Source organism: Lithobates pipiens, unplaced genomic scaffold, assembly GCF_037356315.1.
Source record: "Lithobates pipiens isolate NorthernLeopardFrog02 unplaced genomic scaffold, aLitPip1_a1.2 Scaffold_19, whole genome shotgun sequence".
Taxonomy (NCBI): domain Eukaryota; kingdom Metazoa; phylum Chordata; class Amphibia; order Anura; family Ranidae; genus Lithobates; species Lithobates pipiens.
The window spans coordinates 595,007,339-595,025,735 of NW_027507764.1; the positions used below are offsets into that span (position 1 = coordinate 595,007,339).

An 18,397-nucleotide genomic window follows, 5' to 3' on the forward strand; every position below is an offset into this window, starting at 1 on the left:
CCTCCCACTGACACCAATGATGGGGCACTATTGCTCCCACTGACACCAATGATGGGGCACTATTCCCCCCACTGATGCCAATGATGGGGCACTATTGCTCCCACTGATATCAATGATGAGGCACTATTCCTCCAACTGATACCAATGATGGGGCACAATTCTTCCCACCGATACCAATGAGGGGGCACTATTCCTCCCACTGATACCAATGATGGGGACATTATTCCTCCCACTGACACCAATGATGGGGCACTATTCCACCCCACTGACACCAATGATGGGGCACTATTCCTCCCACTGACACCAATGATGGGGCAATATTCCTCCCACTGACACCAATGATGGGGCACTATTCCTCTCACTGACACCAATGATGGGGCACTATTCCTCCCACTGACACCAATGATGGGGCACTATTCCTCCCACTGACACCAATGATGGGACACTATTCCTCCCACTGACACCAATGATGGGGCACTATTCCTCCCACTGACACCAATGATGGGGCACTATTCCTCCCACTGATACCAATGGTGAGGCACTATTCCTCCAACTGATACCAATGATGGGGTACAATTCTTCCCACCGATACCAACGAGGGGGCACTATTCCTCCCACTGATACCAATGATGGGGCACTATTGCTCCCACTGATACCAATGATGGGGCACTATTCCCCCCACTGATGCCAATGATGGGGTACTATTGCTCCCACTGATATCAATGATGAGGCACTATTCCTCCAACTGATACCAATGATGGGGCACTATTGCTCCCACTGATACCAATGATGGGGCACTATTCCCCCCACTGATGCCAATGATGGGGCACTATTGCTCCCACTGATATCAATGATGAGGCACTATTCCTCCAACTGATACCAATGATGGGGCACAATTCTTCCCACCGATACCAATGAGGGGGCACTATTCCTCCCACTGATACCAATGATGGGGACATTATTCCTCCCACTGACACCAATGATGGGGCACTATTCCCCCCCACTGACACCAATGATGGGGCACTATTCCTCCCACTGACACCAATGATGGGGCACTATTGCTCCCACTGACACCAATGATGGGGCACTATTCCCCCCACTGATGCCAATGATGGGGCACTATTGCTCCCACTGATATCAATGATGAGGCACTATTCCTCCCACTGACACCAGGGATGGGGCACTATTCCTCCCACTGACACCAATGATGGGGCACTATTCCTCCCACTGACACCAATGATGGGGCACTATTCCTCCCATTGATGCTGATGATGGGGCTCTATTTCTTCCCCTAATACCAACAATAGGGCAATTTTGCTCCCACTAATACCAATGATGGGGCATTCTTTACCCACATTGACGCCAGGCATTCTCTACTTACACTGGCCATAGTCCGGCCCTCTCAAAGTCTGAAGGACAGTGAACTTGAGTTTACAGATGTGTATGCACATTTTGTATTTCCAGCATTGTACCGAACATGTTTATGGTTGTAGGCTATATGCTTCATGTTATTTTTACGCTAATTTATGATGATGTTTTTGGAATTTCAATAAATCCTGAGATTTACTCGATTTACTTGTTATGACCTCTATGAGCACCTCATTTAACCGGTTCCCGACCAGCGCGCGCCGATGTACGTCAGCAGAATGGCACGGGCAGGCAAACGGGCGTACCTATACGTCCCTTTAAATTTGCCGCCCTGCCATCGCGATGGGGGTCAGGACCCCCGTGAGTCCAGTCGCGGGTCCCACAGACTCGATCGCCGCGGGCATACCCGCAATCGTCTCACGGGGGGCGGCTGAACTGGGAGATGCCGTTGTAAACAGCATCTCCCCGTTCTGCCCAGCAACAAGTGACGCTGATCTCTGCTCCATGTGATTGGAGCAGAGATCAGTGTTCACTATAAGAAAGCCCAGCCCCCCACCCAACAGTTAGTAACACGCCCCTAGGAACACTTAACCCCTACACTGCCACCCACTGGTTAGCCCTTTCACTGCCAGTGTCATTTACACAGGAATCACTGCATTTGTATAGCACTGATTGCTGAATAAATGACAATGGTCCCAAAAATGTGTCAAAAATGTCCGATGTGTCCGCCATAATGTCGTAGTCACAATAAAAATCGCTGATCGCCGCCATTACTAGTAAAAAAAAAAATATTAAAAAATGCCATAAAACTATCCCCTATTTTGTAAACGCTATAACTTTTGCGCAAACCAATCAATAATCGCTTATTGCGATTTTTTTTTTACCAAAAATATGTAGAAGAATACGTATCGGCCTAAACTGAGGGAAAAAAAAGTTTTTTTTTATATATTTTTTTTTGGGGGATATTTATTATGACAAAAAGTAAAAAAATAATGTGTTTTTTTTTCAAAATTGTCGCTCTATTTTTGTTTATATCGCAAAAAATAAAAACCGCAGAGGTGATCAAATACCACCAAAAGAAAGCTCTATTTGTGGGAAAAAAAGGACATCAATTTTGTTTGGGAGCCACGTCGCACGACCGCGCAATTGTCAGTTAAAGCGACGCAGTGCCGAATCGCAAAAAAGTGGTCTGGTCTTTGGCCAGCAAAATGGTCCGGGGGCTGAAAGTAGTTAAAGTCCCACGGGCTGAGCTTGTTGTACTATATGTAATTAGGGATGGAGGTGTGTCATATAAAGAGGCAGTAACCAGACTGTTCCTTTTCCCTCGGTGGCACTTAAGGGCACATACAGACAATGGGGTCTATATATATATAACGTACCTAATATGTTTATTTCCTATGATCAGTAGCTCCATCTAGTGACCACGTTGCGATATTTACCTGAAATACCCCAGTCAGGAAACATCCATGTTATGACCACTAGATGGGGCTGACACTTATAAGAAATACACATATTAGACACATTATTGGAATTGTTTATGACGGCTGTGTGAATGCCGAGACGTTTGCATGGCATATTAGACTTCTAATACAGAATGTGATAATGTGACAAGATTTATCTCACCCTACAAGAATTTATCACTCCCTAAAAGGATGCCATCTGAGTTATTCCCCGAAATCTAAGTCTACATTTATCTTCTGCGATCGTCAGCTCCATCTAGTGGCCATATTGTGGTATTTTCCTTAAAATACCCTAATCAGGAAAATGCCGCCTCATGGGCACTAGATGGAGCAAATTACAGGGAAATATTGGTGACAGCTGTGCCAATGCTTGGGACGTTGGAGAATTCTTTAATGAATGGACCCTCGTATCTCGATAGATGATTATTCAACTTGCACAATAGTGAGAGATGCCCCCCCCCCCCCCCCCCGGATTTATGTATTCTTCATGTGATGATATCTGATCACCTTCATTCCATTCTGTCCCTTGTGCTATTATTTCCTTTTCTTTGTATAATCAGCATGGAAACATCTCACATTTATGTCAAAGAACATTCTGAACTCCGAGCAGATAGAAAAGACACAACGAACGCCGATCTGTATTCATCAGCTACAATACAGATATTTTATTATGTAATAAAAGAAATGTTAGTAAAGCGTTATAAGCCAGCGCGTCATTTCCGGAAAGTTGGTCCCTGAAGAGCTTTGCAGATCTATGAAGAGAGCCAATCAGAGGATCATAGCGTCCTGGAGAGGGCGGAGTCACTGCTTCAAATCCTGGTAGGAAAGGAAGAAGAAAGTTACCTACAGCGGAACCTTCACCCAATAGGAGAAGTTATTTGCATCTGGCTCCTCCCCCTCCCACAACTATATTAAAAAATATATTTTTTCCTGAATATTTCTGACTTCTGCCCCTTCTGCCTTCCATGCAGGCGCAGATGTGCCGCGGGGGCTTCGGTACCCGGCAGAGACATGCGGCTCATCTGCACACGTGTGGGGGTGCCCCCCCGCGCATGCACAAAGACATCGCAGGTCCCGGGTCTCAGGTTGCGGTGAATGTGCCGATGCGGGGGAGATCTCTGCCGGGTCCTGAAGCCCTTGTGACACGTCTGCACAGGCCTCGGATATTTAAAGATGGCGGCATCAGAGAGGGGGGTGGGGCGAGCATCAATGTACAATAATAATATGAAAGAGATACAAAATGACAAGATGAGTTACGTATCAATTTATTTCACAAAACAAAGAATGGATTGTCTGATTGTGAGATATGTAGAAGACATCTGTAATGGGGACCTGGATGGAACGGGGGAGTCTAACGGGGGCCTGGATGGAACGGGGGAGTCTGACGGGGGCCTGGATGGAACGGGGGAGTCTGACAGGGGCCTGGATGGAACGGGGGAGTCTGACAGGGGCCTGGATGGAACGGGGGAGTCTGACGGGGCCTGGATGGAACGGGGAAGTCTGACGGGGGCCTGGATGGAACGGGGGAGTCTGATGGGGGCCTGGATGGAACGGGGGAGTCTGAAGGGGCCAGGATGTAACAGGGGAGTCTGATGGGGGCCTGGATGTAACGGGGGAGTCTGATGGGGGGCATGGATGTAACGGGGGAGTCTGATGGGGGTCTGGATGTAACGGGGGAGTCTGACGGGGGCCTGGATGGAACGGGGGAGTCTGACGGGTGCCTGGATGGAACGGGGGGAGTCTGACGGGGGCCTAGATGTAATGGAGGAGTCTGATGGGGGCTTGGATGTAACAGAGAGTCTGATGGGGGCCTGGATGTAATAGAGAGTCTGATGGGGGCCTGGATGTGACGGGGGAGTCTGACGGGGGCCTGGATGTAACAGGGGAGTCTGATGGGGGCTTGGATGTAATGGGGGAGTCTGATGGGGCCTGGGTGTAACGGGGGGAGTCTGATGGGGCCTGGGTGTAACGGGGGGAGTCTGATGGGGGCCTGAATGGAATGGGGGGGAGTCTGATGGGGGCCTGGATGGAACGGGGGAGTCTAACGGGGGCCTGGATGGAACGGGGGAGTCTGACGGGGGCCTGGATGGAACGGGGGGAGTCTAACGGGGGCCTGGATGGAACGGGGGAGTCTGACGGGGGCCTGGATGGAACGGGTGGAGTCTGAAGGGGCCTGGATGGAACGGAAGAGTCTGACGGGGGCCTGGATGGAACGGGGGAGTCTGACGGGGGCCTGGATGGAACGGGGGAGTCTGACGGGGGCCTGGATGTAATGGGGGAGTCTGATGGGGGCCTGGATGTAACAGAGTCTGATGGGGGCCTGGATGTAACGGGGGAGTCTGACGGGGCCTGGATGTAAGGAGGGAGTCTGATGGGGGCCTGAATGTAACAGAGAGTCTGATGGGGGCCTGGATGTAACGGGGGAGTCTGACGGGGGCCTGGATGTAACGGGGGGAGTCTGATGGGGGCTTGGATGGAACCGGGGAGTCTGATTGGGGCTTGGATGTAACGGGGGAGTCTGATGGGGCCTGGGTGTAACGGGGGAGTCTGATGGGGGCCTGGATGGAACGGGGAGTCTGATGGGGGCCTGGATGTGACAGAGTTTGATGGGGGCCTGGGTGTAATGGGGGGGACTCTGATATCTTAGAACCTGAAGTTATTTCTTGGTACTACTTTATTCATTCATTTATAAAACTGGATTTTTTTTTTGACCATGCAAACATTGTTAAATACGTGATTTGGACATCATTGAATGGTTTGGAGGGCGTGTCCTACGACAACCGCATAGTTCCAACATCCTGTAACTTCCTGTTGAGGATCTGGGACAGGAAGTGAAGGAAAATCTCCTGCCAGGGGTCACACCCCCCTCAGTGTTGTACAGGAAGTAGTAGGTAGGGAGTCTGATGAGGACCTGGATGTAACAGGGGAAGTCTGATGGGGGGCCTGGATGTAACAGGGGGAGTCTGATGGGGGCCTGGATGTAACGGGGGAGTCTGATGGGGGCCTGGATGTAACGGGGGAGTCTGATGGGGGCCTGGATGTAATGGGGGAGTCTGATGGGGGCCTGGATGGAACATGGAAAGGGGGAGTCTGATGGAGGCCTGGATGTAACGGGGGAGTCTGACGGGGGCCTGGATGTAACGGGGGAGTCTGACGGGGCCTGGATGTAACGGGGGAGTCTAACGAGGGCCTGGATGTAACGGGGGAGTCTGACGGAGGCCTGGATGTAACGGGGGATTCTGATGGAGGCCTGGATGTAACGGGGGAGTCTGATGGGGGGCCTGGATGTAATGAGGGAGTCTGATGGGGGGCCTGGATGTAATGAGGGAGTCTGATGGGGGGGCCTGGATGTAACGAGGGAGTCTGATGGGGGCCTGGATGTAACGGGGGGAGTCTGATGGGGGCCTGGATGTAACGGGGGGAGTCTGATGGGGGCCTGGATGTAACGGGGGGAGTCTGATGGGGGCCTGAATGTAACGGGGGGAGTATGATGGGGGCCTGGATGTAACGGGGGGAGTCTGATGGGGGCTTGGATGGAACGGGGGAGTTTGATGGGGGCCTGTATGTAACGGGGAGTCTGATGGGGCCTGGATGTAACTGGGGAGTCTGATGGGGGCCTGGATGTAACGGGGGAGTCTGATGGGGGCCTGGATGTAACGGGGGAGTCTGATGGGGGCCAGTATGGAACGGGGGAGTCTGATGGGGGCCAGTATGGAACGGGGGAAGTCTGATGGGGGCCTGGATGTAACGGGGGAGTCTGACAGGGGCCTGGATGTAACGGGGGAGTCTGACAGGGGCCTGGATGTAATGGGGGAGTCTGACGGGGCCTGGATGTAACGGGGGAGTCTGACGGGGGCCTGGATGGAACGGGGAAGTCTGACGGGGGCCTGGATGTAACGGGGGAGTCTGACGGAGGCCTGGATGTAACGGGGGAGTCTGATGGAGGCCTGGATGTAATGGGGGAGTCTGATGGGGGCCTGGATGGAACGGGGGAGTCTGATGGGGGGCCTGGATGTAATGAGGGAGTCTGATGGGGGGCCTGGATGTAACGAGGGAGTATGATGGGGGGCCTGGATGTGACGGGAAGTCTGATGGGGGCCTGGATGGAACTGGGGAGTCTGATGGGGGCCGGATGTAAAGGGGGAGTCTGATGGGGGCCTGGATGTAATGGGGGAGTCTGATGGGGGCCTGGATGTAACGGGGGAGTCTGATGGGGGCCTGGATGTAACGGGGGGAGTCTGATGGGGGCCTGGATGTGACAGAGTTTGATGGGGGCTTGGATGTAACGGGGAGTCTGATGGGGGCCTGGATGTAACGGGGGAGTCTGATGGGGGCCAGGATGTAACGGGGGAGTCTGATGGGGGCCTGGATGTAACGGGGGAGTCTGATGGGGGCCTGGATGTAACGGGGGAGTCTGATGGGGGCCTGGATGTAACGGGGGAGTCTGATGGGGGCCTGGATGTAACGGGGGAGTCTGATGGGGGCCTGGATGTGACAGAGTTTGATGGGGGCCTGGATGTAACGGGGAGTCTGATGGGGGCCTGGATGTAACGGGGGAGTCTGATGGGGGCCGGATGTAAAGGGGGAGTCTGATGGGGGCCTGGATGTAACGGGGGAGTCTGATGGGGGCCTGGATGTAACGGGGGAGTCTGATGGGGGCCTGGATGTGACAGAGTTTGATGGGGGCCTGGATGTGACAGAGTTTGATGGGGGCCTGGATGTAACGGGGAGTCTGATGGGGGCCTGGATGTAATGGGGGAGTCTGATGGGGGCCTGGATGGAATGGGGGAGTCTGATGGGGGCCTGGATGGAACGGGGGGAGTCTGATGGGGGCCTGGATGGAACGGGGGGAGTCTGATGGGGGCCTGGATGGAACGGGGGAGTCTGAAGGGGGCCTGGATGTAACAGGGGGGGGTCTGATGGGGGCCTGGATGGAACGGGGGAGTCTGATGGGGGCCTGGATGGAACGGGGGAGTCTGATGAGGGCCTGGATGGAACGGGGGAGTCTAATGGGGGCCCGGATGTAATGAGGGAGTCTGATGGGGGCCTGGATGGAACGGGGGAGTCTGATGGGGGACCTGGATGTAATGAGGGAGTCTGATGGGGGCCTGGATGTAACGGGGAGTCTGATGGGGGCCTGGATGTAACGGGGGGGGAGTCTGATGGGGGCACTAATTTATTCATTAATTTATAAAACTGGATTTTTTTTGACCATGCAAACATTGTTAAATACGTGATTTGGACATCACTGAATGGTTTGGAGGCCATGTCCTACGACAACCGCATAGTTCCAACATCCTGTGACTTCCTGTTGAGGATCTGGGACAGGAAGTGAAGGGAAATCTCCTGCCAGGGGTCACACCCCTCTCAATGTTGTACAGGAAGTAGTAGGTAGGGCTGTATAAAGGATTCAGTCTACTAGACAATGAAATATCACTCTGAGGGGGAGGGGGCAGAATTTCCTGATGTCCCCTCCGGGAATAACACATAGAACCCCCGATTACCTCAACACCGGCGGTCTTGTCATGGGATGGAGGCCCGAAATATGTATTCCCTCCTGGACAGCTCTGTGGAGAGGGAAGAGATGATCGGTATTAGTAAAGTGACGCATCGGTCAGAAGATGGCGGCAGACGACCCCACAGACATGACGGGTCTATTTATAGAAAATGTGTACAGATATTCGTCCTGAGAGACTTCATGTACATTCGTTCTGGGAGAATTAACCAACTGTTGATGGATCGATGATGATAATTCCATATGATTTGTGATGTGTATTTGCGGCAAATTTGAAAACCGCGGAACACCCTCTATGAGAGAAATCAAAAGTGATCATTTTAAAGGCTATTATGCAAATTCTTGTCATAAAAAGTGTTTGGGGACCCGGGTCCTGCCCCAGGGGACATGTATCAATGCAAAAAAACGTTTTAAAAAAGGCTGTTTTTTCGGGAGCAGCAATTTTAATAATGCTTAAAGTGAAACAATAAAAGTGTAATATTCCTTTAAATGTTGTACCTGGGGGGTGTCTATAGTATGCCTGTAAAGGGGCGCATGTTTCCCGTGTTTAGAACAGTCCGAGTGAAAAATGACATTTCTAAAGGAAAAAAAGTCATTTAAAAGTAATAGCGCTAGTGCCGGCTATAATGAATTGCCGGTCCCGGCAATACAGATAAAGTTCATTGATAAAAATGGCATGGGATTCCCCCACAGGGGAACCAAAGTTTAAAAAAAAATGCGTGGGGGTCCCCCCCAGGCCCTTCAGGTCTGGTATGGCTATTAAGGGGAACCCCACGCCAAAATGTAAAAAAAAAATGGTGTGGGGGTCCCCCTCAAAATCCATACCAGACCCTTCAGGTAAACGGTGGACCCCGCCCCCTCTGACAACAGCCGTAGGGAAGTCCCCATGTGTCAGAGGGGGCGGGGCCACCCAGTGACCCCGCTCCCTCCATTATATAAGAGCTGTCACCTGAACAGAAGCGTCACACAGCAGGAGACTCCCATTGAGGCGGATCGTCTGAGGAGGACGAAGCGGAGAAGAAGAAACCAGAAGAAGATGCCGGACGAGAAGACCGGAGGAAGAAGCATAGGAAGATAGAGGAAGAAGAGGGGGACGAACAAGATGGAGGAAGAAGAAGAACACAGAAAGAACACCAGAAGAAGATGGAAGAAGAAGCAGGGAAAGAAGAAGAAATTATTAAAGGAATTGTCGAAATCCGTCTATTGTTTTTTTTAAACATTTTTGACACTTTTTTGTGAAATGGTAGGGGTACATTTGTACCCCATTACCAATTCACACGGGGGGGGTGGGATCTGGGGGTCCCCTTGTTAAAAGGGGGCTTGTAGATTCTGATAAGCCCCCCCGCCCGCAGACCCCCCACAACCACCGGACAAGGGTTGTAGGGATGAGGCCCTTCTTCCCATCAGCATGGGGGGGCTACCCCAAAGCACCCTCTCAATGTTGCGGGCATGTGGTCTGGTACGGTTCAGGAGGGGGGTGCTCTCTCGACCCCCCCCCTCTTTTCCTGCCGCCTGCCAGGTTGCATGCTTGGATAAGGGTCTGGTATGGATTTTTGGGGGGAACCCACGCCATTTAAAAAAAAAAAATTGGCGCGGGGTTCCCCTTAATATCCATACCAGACCTGAAGGGCCTGGTATGGAATTTGGGGATGCCGCCACGCATTTTTTTTTTATTTTGGTTCGGGGGTTCCCCTGTGGGGAAATCCCCATGCCGTTTTTTTATCAATGAACTTTTATGTGTATTGCCGGGACCGACAATTCATTGTAGCCGCGAGTAGTTTTAGTTTTTGACTTTTTTTTCCTTTAGAAATGTCATTTTGCTCTCGGACTGTTCTAAACACGGGAAACATGCGCCCCTTTACAGGCATACTATAGACACCCCCCAGGTACGACATTTAAAGGAATATTACACTTTTATTGTTTCACTTTAAGCATTAATAAAATCACTGCTCCCGAAAAAAAAAAAATATTTTTAAACTTTTTTTTGCATTGATCCATGTCCCCTGGGGGAGGAGCCAGGTCCCCAAACACTTTTTAGGACAATAACTTGCATATAAGCCTTTAAAATTAGCATTTTCGATTTTTCATGTTCTTGTCCCATAGACTTTAACGGTGTTCGCGTGTTGGAATGAATTTTTTGCATGTTCGCATGTTCTGGAGCGAATCTAACCGGGGGGGTGTTCGGCTCATCCCTAAATACCAGTCTATGGGATTATCATCATCACCAGTCAATGGTCATAAGAACATTCGTCCCAAAGAGAAAACACCTGAAGAACATTCGATTTTTTTCCCCCATCCTCACACCCGCTGGATCCCTCGTACACAACGAATGTACATGGAGTAGTGCTGGGTGAAGAGTTCTGGAGATTCTTTTATAAATAGACCCCAAAGTGTCCCCTCCATTCCCGTACCCTGCAAGAGTCCTTTCTTCGCCATCCGCAGCACGGGAGGTTTTCGGTTTTCTCTTTTAGGCTCCGGCTGAGTCTTGCCGGGACTGTCAGATCTCTGGAATCCATCGACTTCTGCAGGATCAAACACAGATTTATCATTGGGTGATGACAATTACCGGGCAGGACCGGCTTTTCTTCTACAATGGGAAGCACCATAACAAACCCTCCACCCCTCCCCCCTCTGTAGATAGATCATTATCTTATATCCAATGAGGTCCCTGTCACCTGCGCGGCGCGGTGATCACCGCACACACATGGATGGATCTGATGACAGGACGGGAGGGCTCGGGGTCAAGGGGAGTAATGACAGGGTGCCAGTGGCGGTGCATCCAGGACGCCTATCGGGAGGAGGGGAGGAGATGCACGGAGGACACAGGAGCCGCTGCAAGGTCCCACCACTCGCTGCCATCACCGAGCCGGCGAGTGAGAGGGGGGTCACAGTGGCATTTGATCATTACAGTGGCAGCATTTGATGGGCACAGTTTGATGGCACGGTGAGGCTGCATTTGATGGGCACAGTTTGATGGCACGGTGAGGCTGCATTTGATGGGCACAGTTTGATAGCACAGTCAGGCTGCATTTGATGGGCACAGTGAGGCTGCATTTTTGCAGTGCACAGTTTGATGGCACAGTGAGGCTGCATTTGATAGGCACAGTTTTATGGCACAGTGAGGCTGCATTTGATGGGCAGTTTGATGGCACGGTGAGGCTGCATTTGATGGGCACAGTTTGATGGCACAGTGGACTGCATTAAATGGGCACAGTTTGATAGCACGGTGAGGCTGCATTTGATGGGCACAGTTTGATGGCATGGTGAGGCTGCATTTGATGGGCACAGTTTGATGGCACGGTGAGGCTGCATTTGATGGGCACAGTTTGATGAGCACAGTGAAGCTGCATTTGATGGGCACAGTTTGATGGGCACAGTGAGGCTGCATTTGATGGGCACAGTTTGATGGCACAGTGAGGCTACATTTGATGGGCACAGTTTGATGGCACAGTGAGGCTGCATTTGATGGGCACAGTGTGATGGCACAGTGAGGCTGCATTTGATGGGCACAATGAGACTGCATTTGATGGGCAGTTTGATGGCACGGTGAGGCTGCATTTGATGGGCACAGTTTGATGGCACAGTGAGGCAGCATTTAATGGGCACAATGAGGCTGCATTTGATGGGCACAGTTTGATGGCACAGTGAGGCTGCATTTGATGGGCACAGTGAGGCTGCATTTGATGGGCACAGTTTGATGGCACAGTGAGGCTGCATTTGATGGGCACAGTTTGATGGCGCAGTGAGGCTGCATTTGATGGGCAGTTTGATAGCACGGTGAGGCTGCATTTGATGGGCACAGTTTGATGGCACGGTGAGGCTGCATTTGATGGGCACAGTGAGGCTGAATTTGATGGGCACAGTGGGGCTGCATTTGATGGGCACAGTTTGATGGCGCAGTGAGGCTGCATTTGATGGGCAGTTTGATAGCACGGTGAGGCTGCATTTGATGGGCACAGTTTGATGGCACGGTGAGGCTGCATTTGATGGGCACAGTGAGGCTGAATTTGATGGGCACAGTGGGGCTGCATTTGATGGGCACAGTTTTATGGCACAGTGATGGGCACAGTTAGATGGCACAGTGAGGCTTCAATTGATGTTTTTTTTTTTCAGATTTTTTCATTTGTTTGTGCCCCCCCCCCCCCCCCCCCCCCCCCGCCACTGCGGGGTGCAATGGATATAATGAGGTGAATCTACTAAGACTGGAGCAGCCAAAAGCTGAAGCAACAAATTAGCTTCTAGCTTTCATTTTCAAAGCTAAACTGAAAAAAACTGAAGCATGAAGCTGATTGGTTACTATGTACAACTGCCTCAGATTCTGTGTGCTCCGGTCTTAGTAAATCCCCCCCATTGCTGATCTTTAGGTTTCGATGCACAGCTGGCAGTGAACAGCCCGGCGCTCCCATCCCCCTCTATCTAAAGAAGAGTAAAAACTATCCAATCCACAAAACTACTTCACAAATACTACAATAAAACTGTAAAATTGCTGCAATCACATACAGTGCCTTGAAAAAGTATTCATACCCCTTTACATTCCCCACGTTGTCATGTTACAACCAAAAACATAAATGAATTTTATTGGGGATTTTATGTGATGGAGCAACACAAAGTTTCACATAATTGGGAAGTGGAAGGAAAATGATAAATGATACAAATAAATATGTGAGAAGTGTGGGGGAGGGGTATTTGTATGGCGCTCCCTTTACTCTGATACCCCTAACTAAAATCTAGAGGAACCAATTGCCTTCAGAAGTCACCTAATTAGTAAATAGAGTCCACCTGTGTGTCATTTAATCTCTGTATAAATACAGGTGTCCTGTGAAGCCCTCAGAGGTTTGTTAGAGATCCTTAGTGAACAAACAGCATCATGAAGGCCAAGGAACACACCAGACAGGTCAGGGATGAAGTTGTGGAGAAGTATAAAGCAGGGTTCGGTTATAATAAAATCTCCCAAGCTTTGACCATCTCACGGAGCTCTGTTCAATCCATCATCGGAAAATGGGAAGAGTATGGCACAACCGCAAACCTACCGAGACATGGCCGTCCACCTAAACTGACCGGGCCGGGCAAGGAGAGCATTCATCAGAGAAGAGCCAAGAGGTCCATGGTAACTCTGGAGGAGCTGCAGAGATTCACAGTAGGGATGAGCCGAACACCCCCCGGTTCGGTTCGCACCAGAACTTGCGAACGACCCCCCGCGTTCGGTACGAACGTTAGAACCCCATTGAAGTCTATGGGACTCGAACGTTCGAATTGGAAAGTGTTAATTTTAACGGCTAATATGCAAGATAGTGTGCTAAAAAGGGTTTGGCGACCTGCCTCCTGCCTCAGGGGACATGGGTCACTGCAAAAAAAAGTTTTAAAAACTACCGTTTTGGCGGGAGCACTGATTTTAATGACGATTAAAGTGAAAAAAAAAAAAGTGAAATATTCCTTTAAATATGGTGCCTGGGGGGTGTCTGTAGTATGCCTGTGAAGTGCCACGTGTTTCCCGTGTTTAGAACAGTCCCTGCACAAAATGACATTAACCGGAAATAACACCATTTAAAACTGCTTGCGGTTTTAATGTTATATCTGGTTCCTGCAATATGGTTGAAAATCATTGAGAAACATGGCATGGGTAGCCCCCCTGCCCATTACCAGCCTATTTGGGTCTTGTACGCATATTAAGGGGAACCCCGTACCCATATTAAAAAAAGGAAATGCGTGTGGCCCCCAGGCCCTATATACTCAGAACAGCAGTATACAGGCGGTGCAAACAAGACAGGGACTGTGTAGGTTTGTTGTGTTAAGTTGAATCTGTTTGTCATTTTCAACCGGTACATTTTTAAAGTGTAGCTCCAGTCAAAAAAACTATCTTTAAGCTTTTTGGAAAACATAGGGAAGGGTTATCACCCCTGTATAATTTGTTTTGTCGTCCATCTTTTTTCATCTCACTTGCTGCTGTCTCCTTGCGTTTGCAAGTAGGAGATGTTTGTAAGTTGGATGTTTGAAAGTAGGGGCCTGCCCTATATTATAGCGGTATGTACTGGGTACAGAGCACGCAGACAGCACGCACTATCTCCTAACACTACTGACTGCAAGCTCTATTATTAACCACTTGTTAGCCCAATGTTTGCATAAAGTGAAAGATGAAGTTATGCTGAGTAAATAGATATCAAACATGTCACTCTTCAAAATTGCACATGCCCGTGGAATGGCGCCAAACGTCGCTACTTAAAAAATCCCCATAGGCGACGCTTTAATTTTTTTTTTTACTGGTTACATGTTTTGAGTTGCAGAGGAGGTCTAGGACTAGAATTATTGCTCTCGCTCTAACATTCTCGGCGATACCTCACATGTGTGGCACATGGGGACATGGGCGCTTTCATTTTTATTTGATTTTTTTATTGTTCATTTTACTTTATTTATGTTAGTTTGACATTTTTTCCCCCAAAATATATTTTTGATCACTTTTATTCCTATTACAAGAAATGTAAACATCCCTTGTAATAGGAATATGGGGTGACAGGTCCTCTTTACAGTGAAATCTGGGGGGTCAATATGACCCCACATCTCACCTCTAGGCTGGGAAGCCTGAAATAAAAAATAAAAAAAAGATTCTGGCTTTGATTGTACTGGCGAGTTGGTAGAAGCACCGGAGGGCGGTGAGGGGTGGGGGGCGTCTATGGCTGGGTATTTCAGGGTATCACCGAGTATGGCTGGGTATCTCTGAGTATGGCTGGGTATGGCAATTTATGGCAGGGTATTACAGAGTATTGGCGGGGTATTGGCGGGGTACTACAGAGTAATAGCAGGGTACTGCAGAGTATTGGGGGTACTGCAGAGTAATGGGGGTTACTGCAGAGTAATGGGGGGTACTGCAGAGTAATGGCAGGGTACTGCAGAGTAATGGGGGGTACTGCAGAGTAATGGCAGGGTACTGCACTGCAGAGTAATGGTGGGGTACTGCAGAGTAATGGCAGGGTACTGCACTGCAGAGTAATGGCGGGGTACTGCAGAGTAATGGCGGGGTACTGCAGAGTAATGGCAGGGTACTGCACTGCAGAGTAATGGCGGGGTACTGCAGAGTAATGGGGGGTACTGCAGAGTAATGGCGGGGTACTGCAGAGTAATGGCGGGGTACTGCAGAGTAATGGCGGGGTACTGCAGAGTAATGGCGGGGTACTGCAGAGTAATGGCAGGGTACTGCAGAGTAATGGCAGGGCACTGCAGAGTAATGGCGGGGTACTGCAGAGTAATGGCAGGGTACTGCAGAGTAATGGCGGGGTACTGCAGAGTAATGGCGGGGTACTGCAGAGTAATGGCGGGGTACTGCAGAGTAATGGCGGGGTACTGCAGAGTAATGGCGGGGTACTGCAGAGTAATGGTAGGGTACTGCAGAGTAATGGCGGGGTACTGCAGAGTAATGGCAGGGTACTGCAGAGTAATGGCAGGGTACTGCAGAGTATGCACTGGTATTGCAGAGTATTGGCAGGGAATTGAGGGGTTAAATTCGGTGAGCAGCGATGTGGGCACTGCAGATGCAGCCCACATCGCTGCTGACACCGATCTCTTTCCCCTCCGCTGTACCGATCGGTACAGAGAGGGGAGGGAGGAACAGGCGTCATAACATGACGCCGGTTTGTTTCCAAGTGATCACTCTGTCATTTGACGGAGCAATCACGTGGTAAACGGCCGCTATGAGCGGCCGTTTACCGTGATGCGCCGGGTCCTATGGACCCGGCGGTCACGGATGCTCTCGAGTGCGCACACCTCGGGGCACGCGAGAGCAGAATTCTGGGAGGCCGTTAATTAACGGCCTCTCTGAGTTAAACAACCGCCCTGAAGCCGTTAATCGGCAATGGGCAGTTGTTAAGTGGTTAAAGCTAGATCACTAGCTATATAGGTGAGGTGAATATAGTGGTGTATACTGCAGTCAGGGCACAGACAACAACCACTACACAGCAGCAAGATAGGAAATCAGCCAAAAACGATTGGTGTGTACTGTGTTGAAGGTACACAGAACACCCACTGCTTCAGATGCTAAGTAACACACTACACGAAGCCGCCTCAAAGGCGTCCTTATATAGTGTGGGGCGTGCACTACACAGCCTGAGCTATGATTGGCCACAGGCAGGATGCCTGTGGCCAATCATGGCTCTCCTCGCTGCCGGCGCTGCGATTGGCCAAGCATGCGGGGTCACAGTGCATGCTTGGCCAATCATCGGGCAGCAATGCACTGCGCCAACGCAGTGCATTGTGGTCCGCGCGCGCGTCACTCGAATTTTGACACGAATGGCCAAAACGTTCGGAATTCGCCGAACGGCCGAACGGCCAATGTTCGAGTCGAACACGAAGCTCATCCCTAATCCACAGCTCAGGGGGGAGAATCTGTCCACAGGACAACTATTAGTCGTCTCTCCACAAATCTGCCCTTTATGGAAGAGTGACAAGAAGAAAGACATTGGAGAAAGAAAGTCATAAGAAGTCCTGTTTGTAGTTTGTGAGAAGCCATGTGGGGGAGGGGGCAGCAAACATGTGGAAGAAGGTGATCTGGTCAGAGGAGACCAAAATTAAACTTTATGGCCTAAAAGCAAAACGCTATGTGTGGGGGAAACTAACACCGCCCATCCCCCCTGAACACACCATCCCCACCGTGAGACATGGTGGTGGCAGCATCATGTGGTGGGGATGGTTTTCTTCAGCAGGGACAGGGAAGCTGGTCAGAGTTGATGGGAAGATGGATGGAGACAAATACAGGACAATCTTAGAAGAAAACTCTGGAAAAGACTTGAGACCGGGGCGGAGGTTCCCCTTTCCAGCAGGACAACGACCCGAAACATCCAGCCAGAGCTACAATGGAATGATTTACATCAAAGCATATTCATGTGTTAGAATGGCTCCAGTCACAGTCCAGACCTAAATCACATTGAGAATCTGTGGCAAGACTTGAAAATTGCTGATCACAGACGCTCTCCATCCAATCTGACAGAGCTTGAGATATTTTACAAAGAAGAAGAATGGGCAGAAATGTCCTCTCTAGATGTGCAAAGCTGGTAGAGACACCCCCAAAAAGACTTGTAGAGAAAGGGGGTTCTACAAAGTATTCACTCCGGGGGGCGCCATACAAATGCCCCTCCCCCACACTTTTCACATATTTATTTGTATCATTTTCCTTCCACTTTCCATTCACAATGAATATCATCAAATACCGCCAGAGGAAGAAACCTTACAATCAATTTGTAAGGCAATCACAACTTACCCCCAACTTCATGTTAATATTGCCCCCCAGGATTTCGAGTACCTAAAGGTTCTGGATCCGCCTGGTCATCCAGTCTGGTGCCGAGGGCTGGGGAGAATACTCAGATCACAGCGGCGGGTCACTCGCACTCCAGCTCCTCCATTCAGTAAGCATCTTGCATTATTTTTAGTGAATGCAATGCTCTGTGGTTGGAGGAGGGGTGGAAGAACATTACGATCTCCCCTCCTCCAATCACAGAATGCCTTGCCTTCAATTAAATGAAGATGTTTACAGAATGGAGGAGCTGGAGAGCGAGTGACCCGCTGCGGTCTGATTTCTTTCACAAGATGTTTAGAACTGACTGCACCGTACTGGGGGGGGGGGGGGGGGGTGTACATAACACCGCAGTCTATTACATTAGTGCGGTTGTAATTTAACAGTGGACAGGTAAAAGAATCAGCTTTAAACTCCTGGAGAAGACGGCTTACACCCACAAGAGTCAGTCAGTGACCACACACTGGAAGATCTGCTGGAAAACAACATCATAAATCAGCTCCCTCTAGTGGCCACAATGCAGTATTTTCCTGAAATGCCTCAGCTGATGATCATAAGAAATACACACATTACACAGGTTACAGCAATTGTTAGCGACGGCAGTGCGAATGCTTGGGGCAATCACATTGTAACTGTTATCATATAAACATGACAGATACATATTGATACATTGTCCTCACTATAGATCTGCAGAACATTGTTACTCTCTAATAACTATGAATTGATATATATGGACATATCTGGTAGTACAGCTGTGTCTATAGAAGGTCTTATGAT

At 50.0% G+C, this 18,397-nt stretch overlaps 1 protein-coding gene across 2 annotated transcripts in view; it reads right to left on the reverse strand.

The window, feature by feature from the left end:
- Nucleotides 1-3,490: 3,490 nt before the first annotated feature.
- The window catches only part of LOC143997811 (uncharacterized), a 45,557-nt gene continuing 30,650 nt past the window's right edge, over nt 3,491-18,397 (reverse strand). For both annotated transcript variants that reach the window (XM_077493621.1, XM_077493622.1), the window contains 3 exons: nt 10,755-10,865; nt 8,333-8,395; nt 3,491-3,644 (listed from right to left, as the gene is read on the reverse strand). In XM_077493621.1, the coding sequence (XP_077349747.1) occupies nt 3,630-3,644; nt 8,333-8,395; nt 10,755-10,865 (189 nt within the window). In that variant the 3' untranslated portion in view covers nt 3,491-3,629. The remainder of the gene's footprint in view (nt 3,645-8,332; nt 8,396-10,754; nt 10,866-18,397) is intronic.